At 36.7% G+C, this 12907-nt stretch overlaps 1 protein-coding gene across 4 annotated transcripts in view; it reads left to right on the plus strand.

Moving 5' to 3' along the window:
* Positions 1 to 12907, plus strand: part of USP22 (ubiquitin specific peptidase 22) — a 98455-nt gene that overhangs the window by 46174 nt on the left and 39374 nt on the right. For 3 of the 4 annotated variants that reach the window (XR_014618871.1, XM_084295651.1, XM_084295653.1), the window contains exons 3-5: positions 2841 to 2954; positions 3502 to 3546; positions 8264 to 8365. Coding sequence is in view for 3 of the 4 variants with exons in the window: in XM_084295651.1 (XP_084151777.1) it covers positions 2841 to 2954; positions 3502 to 3546; positions 8264 to 8365 (261 nt within the window). In the remaining variant the exon portion in view is untranslated. The remainder of the gene's footprint in view (positions 1 to 2840; positions 2955 to 3501; positions 3547 to 8263; positions 8366 to 12907) is intronic. The other variant, XM_084295652.1, reaches the window with a different exon arrangement.

Below are 12907 nucleotides of genomic sequence, written 5' to 3' on the forward strand. Positions count from 1 at the left end.
AAAACTGAATTAAAATACACTGATAAGAGCTAATTAAATGTTTGCTTTGATTTTTGGAGGGAAAAAAAAAGTATCTTCAACCTCATGAGTTGTTACTTGATTGTTTTCGGAGGGGGGAGTAGTAGTGTGAAGAACAGCAGATACCTGGAAGGTAGGAGTAGCAGCCTTACAGAGGAGCCTAGTAAAAGGGACATTCATAGTGAGGAATGTGGGACATCGTGGCAAAGTTGGCAGTAGTTTAATCTGAAACGTCTAGGCATTGTTTCTAGGTCAGTAGTTCCCAAACTTCTTATGAAATTGAGGCCCGTTTTTGTTAGCTTTGTGATCCCAAATGCTAATGTGAATATGAAATTCGTAATGTGCATTTGCATACTTAACTGTTGTAGTGTTTTTTACTGAATTTTCCGGTTGGTGTTTCAATTTGGGCTAGAGCCTCAGAGCAATTCAGTTTAAAAATTTAAATCACACTAATTTGAAACTTACAGACCTTACCAGTGGGCTCTCTTTTTCTAGGATCCTGAAACTGAGCAGCTGTCTTTTGTCTTTCATTAGAAATTCCTGCCCTTCCTCTGGGTTACAATCAGGCCTGTGTAACCTCCTTTTTATTGGTGCTTGAGGTAATTTGTCCAAAACCTATTGCAGTCTTTTTAATGACATTAAAAGTGTTGGCATATATACAACTGTATTGTTCACATAAGTATGCTGAAGAGAGGACGTTTTCTCAAGAGTCCTTAATCAGGCAGTGGACAATTACGGCTTTTACTAAGCCAGTGTTTCTGTTAAACTTTCTGATTCTTTACACCAGAAATTCATTCTGCTCTGAATAAGTGGCTTATGTAAGGTGATCTCTTGTTGGTTTTGGTCTTGACATTCATCACTCACACGTGTAAAGCTAGAAAGCGTGGAGAAGTAAGGAAGCACAACATACGGCTACCCATTCTGATCATAGAGTGAACATATTAGTGCACACAAAGTGCCCCATTTATCTTATATTCTGCTAGAATCTAATACTCCAGCCTTTTTTATTTGACCTGGGTGTTTTGGGGTCTTTTAGAAGTACAAAATATAGTACAAAGTTAGATTTTGTTTTTTGAAACGGATACTTGAATTTTTCAATTTCTTTTTTTATAATTGTGCATAACTGGTAGTGCAGTAGATAATGGGGTAAATATTGTTTAACTCTGAAACTGGGTAGCTTAATTGTGATTTTTTCCTAGCATAGTGCTTTGTTACTGGTCTCCACTATAGTTAAGGTTCTCATCCCTTTCTGTGATAACCTGTTAAAGGACTTGACGTCTTCCAGATAGCGGGGTGAAAACCCTGGTGGCCCAGGCATTACGTAAGGTAATGCTAGCCGTCCATATCCTTTTCCACAAACCGATTGTGGTCCAAATACACAAAGCAAAAGAATAAAATAATGCGACAGATAATAGACGTTACACAAACTTCTTTAAAGTTACTGATCTATTTATTACTTAGCAGAAGTAACAAACAAATTGACCTAATGATTGAAAGAGAGATCTTGAAAGAAGGAGGAGAAAAGGACACAAAGGACTAAACGATAGGGGTAGAGGCCGTGAAGGATGAATGAGATACGGTTAGAAACCTTACCAATCTTAATTTTACTACTGAAGTTAAAGGTGGAGCGCTAATCAGAGCCCACGTCTGATACCGTTGCAACTTCTAATTCCACCTCTGCTGAAGCTGGTGGGTTTTTTGCTGCTCGCAGTTGCTGCAGATTGACTTGGGCACTGTGTGGCTGGAGCTGGTCGTGGCACCGTGAGCGTGGAAGATTTACCTTTGCTGCCTGGTAGCACGGACGGCGGAATTCCTGCCGTGTGGCGTGTGGTTACGCTTATTTACGACTTCAGAGTAATTCGGTGCTGTTTCTTGCAGGCCACTGAATGTGGTAATCGTTTCCTTTGTTTAAAACTAGTTTCCACTGTAGTGAGATTATTTTCATAGTATTTTTATCCAAAAATAAAAGGAATTTAGAAATAAAATTCCAGAGGGAAGATGGTGATGTGCTACTCAGCTGTCTGCTAGATGCAGATTATATTTTATTATTGCTATTTTATTTTCTGTTTTTCTTTTTGGCTTTTGTATGTTTCAATGTGCTGGAAAACAGCACTTTGCTACGATTAATTTGCAATTTATTCCTCCCTCGGCCTATCTACAAGCAAAAGGTCATATCCCAGTTAGCTGATTTATTTTGTTTATTGGCTTTATTTTCTTTAGGGTTGTGAAAGAAAAATGTTGTTAACATTCATATGTCCATTTAAAAAGAACATTTTAAACAAAGCGAATTGTGAGATACCTAACCTGTGGAATAAACTACCGCAGAAAACTGTGTCCCTGGACAAGTATATAATAAGTTTTCTATTCTGTTTGAGTTTTCAGTTGTTTTTTAAATAGGTGCTTTCTAATCATTCTAATGGCTTTGAATATATGTAATAGAAAAAACAATTCAATATCAAATCTTAAGATTACAGTACAGTGCTACTTTTGCATATAGAACAGTCAGTGACTGAAATTATGACTTTTGGTTACTTACGTCTTAGTCTGAAAGGTATATTGTGAGTTGCCAACAATTTTGAGGCAGCTAGCACTTTGTTGTCTTGCTGTGCCAGAAGCAATTGAATAAGTCATACAATCACTGGAAAATTTGTTTTTTCTTTCTGTTTTTTTTTCTTTTTCTTTTTAGACTCTAAGGTACAGATATTTTGTTGTGGACTGTATAGAAGAAGGAGTGCCTAACTCAGAAGCCTGCTTGTAAAATGTCTTCTAGTTTATGAACTCATGTCTTTTTCCTCTTCCCCAACTTCCCTTCTGTTTTGCAGCCATAGACCTTTTGTATGGGGGTATATACTGCTTTATGTGTCAAGATTACATATACGACAAAGACATGGAACAAATTGCCAAAGAAGAACAACGAAAAGCTTGGAAATTACAAGGTTTGGTTTTCCTGCCTGAATTTCTTGTTTGTTTTTAATCATACCTGTCCCTCCCATTTGTCAATGGCAAAAAACAGTAAGGGGAAGAAAAGAGCTCTTTAGAAATAGCTGTGCAGGCCATGGGAGAGAGATGTTTAGTGCTTTCCAGGAGTTAGACTGCTAGTTTTTAACATGTGCGCCACACCTAATTGTAGGTATTGTAAAAATATATTAGTTTTAATTGCAAAATATATATATAAAAGATCTAACATTAATCCTGCAAAACGTGCATATCAGTCAGATCTGTACTAGGTAGAAAATGTGACGATCTGCTCCTTTAGGCTAATGTGTAGGTGTTGTAGGCAAGAAGTCTGTTCCCCTCACATGAAATGCCACCTTTGTGTGTGATTTTTGTTTTTGTTTTTTTAATAGAACGTGCCAGCTTACTTTCACACCTGTGCTTTCACGTTACACGCACAGTATCTATGTAGAAATATTTACACACAAATATATGTACACACATTTGTTTTATTATTCAGTTTGCTTTCCCTAATTTTTTCTTTTTTAGCCTTCACCCCAACAGTGGTTTCTCACTACCAGTGTACAATGACAGGTAAGAGGCGTGGGCTGGCGACGCACTTCACTAACAAGCGTCCCTTTGCTGATTATCCTGCCATTTTAGACATGAATCACAGTTAAGAATGCCAGTTTTATCATGCAAATTGTTTTCCTCTTGTTTGGATAAGTTCCAATGAGTGAATAATTACAGCAGACTTAATTTCATATGCCCTTCCCGTGACAGAACTACTCCAAAACAAACCTTTTGTCTTTTTTTTATTGGAAGGGAAAGGAAGTAGCATTTATCTTAAACCAAGTATTTTTTAAGCATCAGTGATAGTAGCTCATCATCCATTTTCAGTGGCCTCTAGGGGTGTGTTTTCTTAAAGTGGGAAAGTCTCTATTTGAAGACAGACAACTTCTGTCTACTAATGTCTCGTAGTGAATCCATGGCATCCTGTTTCAATGTGACAGCCTTGGTCAGGGCTGATATGACTTCAAACCATTCTTAACCTCATTTCCAATTTTAAAAATAGCAGCTAACATCGTATTAACTAGAGCTTTTCTGATGGTCTATCAAAAGTACAGCTGCTTTTACTTAGTTCCTACTACAGATCGTGTTCTGCTTTCTTTTTATTTGCTGTTTTGAAGGAGTTCAGTCAGAGGAAGGGAGGACAGAGAGGTTGCCAGTGAGCTCTCCAGAAAGTAAAGAATAAAACGCATTAGCATAAAGCACTTTTCAAAGCATGATGAAACGGAGATGTGGTTTTGGACCTTGCATTTAGGCTATGCCCCTCTTCTGAAGGCTCCTTCAAACCTTTCTAAAATGTGTTGTTGTCCTGGGTCTCAAATTAGTCAACTACAGCAGCGTAACAAGTGCTCATGATGCTCTAGAAGAGCAAGGCCTCCCACTTCCTTACTTCTGAATGTGTAAATTCAAAGAGCATTTTCTTAATTATGTCAGCCTTAATGAATGATAGGCTCATGCCTTCTGGACCAAGAAGCAGCCAGTTTGTCCTCCAGCCTACTCCCAGCTGCTGTAGCATGTATGCTGAGGTAACTGGTGGTTCGTCTTGTCCCCTTGGGCCATGAAGGCATGTGGCGAAGGGAAGAGTCATTGAGGGAGGAACTACCAGGCAGAAAGCCTCCTCTGTACTGGTTAACTGGTCTCTGTATTGGTTAAATGGCTAGTTAGTGGCACGGCATTTGTTTGTATATACACACACATACATCTATGTATGAATGCACGTTGCATCTTCTGTCCCCAGAGAGCAAATCTGTAATGACCAGGGAAGATGCAAGATGGAGGAGTAGGCAAAAATACATTTTAGATTACTGGAGTACATCCTATAGACATTTTTCTTGAAAGTTGTGGCAAAAAAAAAGCTTTTGTTTTATGGCTTTGCATTGTGAAACCATGCATGTTTCTTAGCAAAATTTATCTGAGGAATGAAAAAGAAATACGTATGTGAGAAGTAGTAGAGAATTACGCCCTTCTTTCCCCATTGCTTAAATCCATCTCCCCCTATCTGAAAAATCAGAAACTATAAAGCGGGAGGGAACCCTCCCTCTTCCAAAATGAATGACAAGATTAGTACATGTACATATTGTTTCATTTTTATATTTCTATGAGAGAGTTAATTTATGTTAGACCCTGTTACCAAATAAAAGAACTGAAGTATGCAAAAACTGAGATTGCCTTAAAAGTGAAGTGTAAATGTTGTATATTTTCAAGCTTCTACCTACAGTACTTGAAGGGTATTAATATACACTTTTAATAATTGCTCACATAACAACATGATGCCTGGAGAAGAAACTTTAAGAAAAACCCCAAATATCATGAGAGTCATTTCATAGTCTTGTAATGTTAACTGTTACAGTACGATGAGTTTACAAGCCCAACTATAGTTCAGGGTTATGTGATATAACTCTGAACAAGTTGTAACTCAACCCAAACCTTTTTTTTTTTTTTTTTTTTTTAATTCAATATTCTTTAGTAACGAGGGAGATGAGAATATACTGGGCCCTTCATTTTATTTAATGTTTGGATTTTTTGGTGGGGATGAAATGGGATTTGCTAAAGGATTGCAAAGTAAGCAATCCGTGTTAATGTTTAGTTGCAAAATTATGATTTTTATAAACTAGAGCCTTAATTGTCTTCTACTTCATTCATCCCCGAAAACTTTTCATTCTCTGAAAAATGAAAATCAGCCTAATAAAATTAATTCTTAGGTGGAGATTTCATATCCTAACTTGAATCTCTGTTTTTTCATCTTTAAAATGATGAATATTCACTCTAATAACGCTACTTTCCCGTAATTATAATGAGTAATCTATGCATGTTTTGCAAATCTTTAAGGTAATTTATATTGGATTTTTTGGCATGTTTGTGGGTGTTATTAAACTTTTTTTTTTTTACTACTATATTATATATTTTTAACTTTAAAACATTGAATCATCCCTAATAAGTGGATCTGTTGTGTGTTTTTTTTTCTTTTTCCAAATTTTCAAGGGTAATGAAGTTTAAAGTCTCAATGTTCTTGTTAAAGTATACAGCAGGAACAGATTTTTTTTTTTAAATTATTTTTAGTTTCAGTCTCTGGCTTAACTTGTACTCTTTCTAATGAAAGGGTTCTGTAAGAAAGTTTTGTCTGTTTTACGCTGTTTGTTGTGACATGAACTGTACATGTTTTTCTGTTTTGATTTCATTTATTTTAACTAAACAATATTCAGTTCACCCAGAATCCTGCAAAGTAATCCAGTCTGTCATATTTAACTTTACTTGAAGAGTTGCTCTCGTTAAATGCTTTTGTTACCATCCTTTATAAGCATTTAAGCCGTATAATTGTATATAGATATATATATTTATATATCAGTAGTCTCACTGATGTGTGGGACTATTGCATGCCTAAAGTTGAGCGCACATGTGTTTCCAGGTGTTAATTGTTTTTAATTTTTTAAAACCAGGATTTTAACATATCTGAAGTTGTTTTTTTTTTTTTCTTCTTTTTAATTTTGAGATCTCGTTTTGCTCTCACTCTGTACTAACTTCGCCAATATGTTTAAAGTATGGTGAAACCAAACACAGGAATTTGAGTTTATAGTGGACCAGTGCAAGAGCTGGTGCTAACAAGGCGTTGAAAATGATTTTGAGTTCTTGTTTTTAAAGACCATTTTCTGTAAATTCCTAAGGGAATGTTACAAATACAAAAAGGTTGCTGAAGACATCCAATATAAAACTTATTGGAGGCCAACGTTCTGTCATATGTTAACTGTCCATATGTGCGTCTCTAAAGTTGCTTCATTCAGTGTTTGCCTATGCATACTATATAGCGTATTCAAAGCACTGTGGCTGTTTGATCTCATCAGTCTGTTACGCAGTAATTAGTTCCTTTTCTGTTTTCCTGGGTGTGGAGCTTGATGCTGAACCTTGGATAAAGGAAAGGGACTGTATGATTCTGGTATTCTTTCTTATGCTTCTTGCATAATATATTGTTGAATCAAATAAAGTAAAATAGAGAGGTGCATCCATGTAAATATGAATTTTCTTGTCCTCAGGAATCCAAAAATGAGACCTTTTATTGCTAGAACCTGGAGGGTCAGTAGTAACTATGAATTGAACAGTTTGGGGTGGGTAGGTTCTGACAAGCATAGCTATTTCTGAAAGTGAAGATCAAAGAGCTATTAAAATTTAATGTATATTATGCAGAATGTGTAAGCCTCTAGCTATATTTTCTACTCTCCTTCTTTTCATATGTATGATTTATAATTTATTTTCTGTAGCACAGCACTGCTTCTGCTCCATGCATTCTGTGAAAAATAACTCTTAATTGACTTTAATCCTCAGTTTTAGAATAGATTGCTTGTCATCTTATTATTCTTTATTTTTAATGCCCAGATGCTTTTGTGACTCACTATAATTGACCTTGCATAGTAATTTTTCTGTGCTACATAAAGCGCTGCAGCAATACTTAGCTGGTCAGCACATGAGTCTGCATTGTTTTTCTTGTATCAGATTTACACTGAACACAGCTCTGCTTACTTCAAATAAATTCGCTGCACTACTTAACTGACTCATTTCTACTGCACTTCCCTTTGAACTAAAGAAGTGTATTGGAAATAACAGTGTTAATGTTTAAACAGAATACTGACGGATTATAGCTGCAGCTCATGAGACAGGGCAGATAAGTGTTTGGAGAGTTTGGTTGGTTGTTGCTTTAAACCTACTAATTGTATTCTTAGGTAATATTAGATATGTCATTGAAAGTGAATCTTTAAGTACTAAAATTGCTAATATCCAGTGCTGCATAAGGAGAAGTTATACTTAGTAATAATATATTATGAAACAGGTAGTAAGAAAATATACCTGTTCAGTACTAATTTCTGCTGTTCATCTGTAAAGATTAAGACTGTATCTGTCCATTAAGTTGGCTCAGTTTGGATTTATTTAATAACAAGCCAGAATTCAGTGATGAGATTTCTTGGTTATCCTTTACCTTCTCATAAAATCATTTCCTTTTAACTGGAAGAAGGATTATAATCCAGTAATGGAAAATTAATTTGAACTAGGTATTCTTTTAGTTCTTGTTTGTTGGGAGGTTGGCTGCAGTCTTTTTGAAGATTTTTTTTTGGAAATCCGTTTCCTTACATAGATTCAGTCTCAATTACATTGATTCTAACTTAATGGACAGTATGTTGAAATTTTTAACTTGAACAGAGTTTTTAATACTTTTACTAAACAACTTCCTGAACATTTCTTTTCATCTGCTTAGGCATTGGAGAGAAGTATTCAACATGGGAGCCAACCAAACGAGAGTTAGAATTGCTACGACACAACCCCAAGCGGAGAAAAATAACCACAAATTGCACCATAGGTAAGTTCTAGAAATCCTTTCTGAAACTGATTCTCAGCCACTTGAATTTTCAAAATTGTGTTGTTCTTCTATAAATATTTTTTACCTGAGTTAAATTTCCTTAAATTTATTATGTTAGTCTATTGGTTATTTTATACCTTCTTCTCACTGTAGAAGGATGTCTGCTCTGTCACTTCAACGACTGATGATAGTTCATCTGTGTATCAGATTTTTTTTGACGATATATGCGTAAAGACTTTAACAGAAATGAATGACATTATCTCAAGCCAGTCTACATCAGATCACTTGTTAGATGTATAAAGGGAAATCCTCTAGCTTCTGTAGTATCCTCTAGGATCCTTAATTATAGAAGTGTTTTGGTAAATCTATATTCTGCAGACAGAATAAGCAGAGTGATATCTTTCTGCTTCATGTTTTAAACACTAAATAGGGTCTCTTCAATTTTGTATTGACTCTGAAATGATGCAATCTGTTCTCCAGTGTGTGTCAAATGGCAATTTTCAAATGCATATCAAATTATAGAGTTCAGTAGTCTGGAGCAAAGAACTCTGAAAGGCAGGCATACCTACTAACAGCTGAAGAGTATTTAGGTAACGGTGACGAAAATGAACAGCATTTTCCAATTTTTTCCTGTTGTGTTTTGGTTGTGGGAATAGGGGGTTAGAATCCGCTTCCTTACAAATTGTAGGTTATTGGACTTTTTTCTATACTGTGCAATGCATGGTAACATTTTAATGGCAAAGGTACAAGGCTGGAAATACAACTATACGTATTAGAAGTAGGAAACTGAAGTTTTTTTCCTAATTTTTATGCTGCTTATTTTGTAATCAGAACGTCATATTTTCTACACATTTGCTGTTGTCAAAATACACCAAACACAATCGATAAAACTACTGCCATGTTTTCAATACAGTAAGTTATAACTAATCCGATATATGCATGTATTTATTTGAAAAAAATGGACTGAGAAGCACAGAGTAAGTTTGTAAGTTGAAAATGTGGATAGAATGGTAACTTTAAAGAAAAGACATATGCATTTGCAGTAGTGGAACAGGAAGGACATTTGGAAAAACATCTGTACTTTGGCAACTTCAAGCAGCCTGGGAAAAAATAAGTAGGCAGAGATTGCTCATATCATGTTCACAGCAGGATTTTGTGTTCTATGAAACTTCAGTATATTTTGTAAAACTGTTAAAAATTACTTTAATACCACTGCACAGGACAAAAAGAAAAAATGTTGGCTTGATAGAATTTTGAAGGTGAGTGTGACCTTTCTAAGGAATTGAAGCATGTTTGCGTGGTGTTTCTTTCCAGTTTGAGGGAATGCTATGCTTACTCTTAAACGACTTTACATTTTTTCAGTCTGTTTAAAAAGGACATGTCTGGTTGCATGAAATCACATACAACACTGAATGGGTGGGGGAGCGTTCATGAAACACAGGGGATAAGGGAAATGACTGATCTCTTTACTTCTGCAGGCATGCTTTTAATAATTTCTCCTACTGAGCCCTGGAGCTGTCTATGCGCTGAGATTTAGAAAGAGGGAAAAAAAAATCAAAGCACCCAGGAGACATAATGCAGTTTTGGGCTACAGTTAAAAGCAAAAGACTAGCTTTCTTTCACAAAAATACTTTGGAGGCTTAGCTGAAGGAAGAAAAGACCTGCCATTGTCCTTGAGCCTTTTCTCTCCATCTAACCTGATGCTAAATATATATCTGCTTCAGAGTATTTTCCCTTCACTTTCCTCACATTGACTTGTCTGTTTGCAGTTTCAGATCAGTGAAGAACCCATATGCAGACTGAAATACTGCAATTATCTGGACATTCCCATTTTTCTCTTTCTAATTCTCAGTTCTTTTGACACCAAGTTTTTATCAATTCCATAGCAGATCTTAGTGAATCGAGTGTATCTTCTGAGGTAGGTAAGTGGTTGAGCAAACAGGCATAATGTCCAGTTTTATTGATTCTGAAAATGGAGATCATGTTAATAGCCGTCTATGAGCATTGCACATCTGTTGATCAGTCCCATTCACAAAAGAGTTGGTTAAAGCATAACCAGCTGCCTTTTGCATATAACATGTTCTCGGCAAAGCTTTTTTTAAGAGGAAAAATGGGTGTTTGCGTTCTTCTTATGTCTTAACCTCCAGAGATAACCAGTCCAGAGACTGAGGGCAGTCAGGAGGAAGCATGTTTTAATTGCTCATTGATAACCTTCTGAAATGTTCTTTTGCTGATAGCAGTTTAAGCATTAGTGTAAGGCAAGTATATTATGAGCCTATGAAGAGGCTGCCCTCACTAGGAGTGGGCACTGACCAAGCTCAAGTTCACAAGCAAGTAGTTTATTATGGTGTTGGATTGGAAGTGCACGCGAGATGGTTCATTCAGGCACCGTTTTCCGAAGCTAGTGTTGCTGTTATCATTAATACCCCCAGAAGATGAGTTCTCCAGAGTACATGTAGTACTAGCTTGGGATCAGCTGGTCTCTGATTAGCATATGAAGTGACTTTGTGGCTGAAGATTGGTACATCAACAATAGGAAGAATTAGACTCCCAAGGCACATGGATAATTAGCAGGAGCCACCTGGGATTCCCATTTGCAGTGTTGCAAAAAGGCAGAGGGGATAGCCTTTACAGAAGAGTGAGCAAATCCTCCTCATAAAGAAGGGGGTGTGTGGAGGAGGAGAAGGCAGAAACAATCACCGTGGTGCACTAGCAGGTGGTTTCCTGCAGCTGTGCAAGGCGAAGCAGCGTGATGGGGCGGCAGCACGAGGGGAATACATATTGCAGCAAAGCCCCTGTAAAGGTGGCATGGGAGGGCAAACGGTGGCCTGGAAAATATTTATGGTTCTCTTCTTCATCCTTCAGGGTCCTGTAAGCTGTTCGTGGACAGTTGGCCATGTGTTCATGGCCCTAAGTAGCAGTAACGTGGAGGTTTTAAAGGCTACATCGATACGTGGAATTCTTTTGTGAATGTACTGGCTTTCTGGTGTGTTTTTTTTTTTTCTTTTAGTTGGATACTAGTTAAGTTAGTTCAAATGGAAAAGTGGAATGAAAAACGTGTTTTGGTACAGCATCAAATTTTTAGCTCTAACTTCAGGTTGCTAATTGGTAAGCAGTAATAGATTTAGGTTTAAAATCAGGACCACGCAAAGCGCACCTTGAATGGAAGTCTCTTTTGATGCTTGAATTTCTTGAACTGCACTGTGATGAGGGAAAGGAAAACCTCCTTTAATTAAGACTACTCGAGTGAAAGTTTCCTTGGTGGCTGATAATTTTTTTTTTTTTTCTAACTTCATAATTAGAAGTGCCATCTGGTGGGAAAAATGTTTACTAAAAGATAGGTTTGATAAAATCAACAAATATTATTCTGCTATCAGAGGAGTCCTTTTATCCCTCCTTTACTGTGCAACTCTGACCATTGGCCTCAATTCTGTTATATTTCTATGAGATCTGAAATTCATGCACATGATAGTAAAATAAACTATTTCCCTCAAAGCTCCTGGGGAATTTTAAGAAAAAAATAGAAATAGAGGTGGTGGTGGTAAATTTTTCACCCTTTTATTTAAAGGGTATTTTTCTTTTATTCACAGCTTTATTTACAGGGTGCTGTAGAGATACGCTTTCAGAAAGTCTTGCTAGACTTTTGAAGTTCACCTGTTTAGCAAGATAAAATACCTTTCACAGGAGAAATAAAAAAAAAAAGTGGGGGGACCTAGATGTGCTCTCCTGTGTTCCTGCACTCAGTCAGCAGCTTGCGGAGGTTCCAGCACACAAAGCTGGTGCGGGACGGGATACCTCAATCTCCTTTGGGTGACAGCAGCCACGCTGCATCTGAGCTGTCCTTTCATTCACCTGCCAGCGAAGCCAGCAAAGATTAACTGCTCTTGGGCTCTCACCTTAATAGGCTTGAAATTAGAGTATGCCAGGAAGCACATCTCAAACATAAAACAAACTTTTCAGGCTTTTTAGTATCGCATGTGAGGAAAACAGGATAAATTCTTTGAGAAGCTAGCACCAGTGATACACTACTGTGGCCTGGACTACTGGAAATTTAATTGGATTTTTTTAAAAAAGTAAATATGTAATTATGTGAATTCTTTGTCTCTTACAAATCAATCAGGTGTAAGACTGAAATTTAAACGTCCATTTTGGCTTATGCCATTTAATGTTCCTGCTGTATATAGATGGGCTCAAAGTTTATGGCTCTGTATTTTTGTCTTTTCCTCAGAGGGAAAAACAATTCTTTAGAGGTAGCTAATATAAAATTTTACCTATTTTTTCCTTGATCACTGGAGAATAGTTAAAAATTGCAGTGCACATTTTTCAGCTTGTAAAGGTTAAAGAAAGCAGGATACTGATTCCTTTTACAAGAACGTTTTTGTCCAGGGTTTAATTCTGCTCTCAAGGTAAGGTTGCTGTAACAAGGTGAAATATAACAGTAGATGCAACATCTTTTCTCCAAGAGCAATCGTAATGGGATAGATTGGAAAAGGAATTATGTATTCAAGGAAAATGTAGCTGGTTTGGGCCAATGTTAGGCCT

Source organism: Netta rufina (assembly GCF_964035555.1).
Source record: "Netta rufina genome assembly, chromosome: 15".
Classification (NCBI taxonomy): domain Eukaryota; kingdom Metazoa; phylum Chordata; class Aves; order Anseriformes; family Anatidae; genus Netta; species Netta rufina.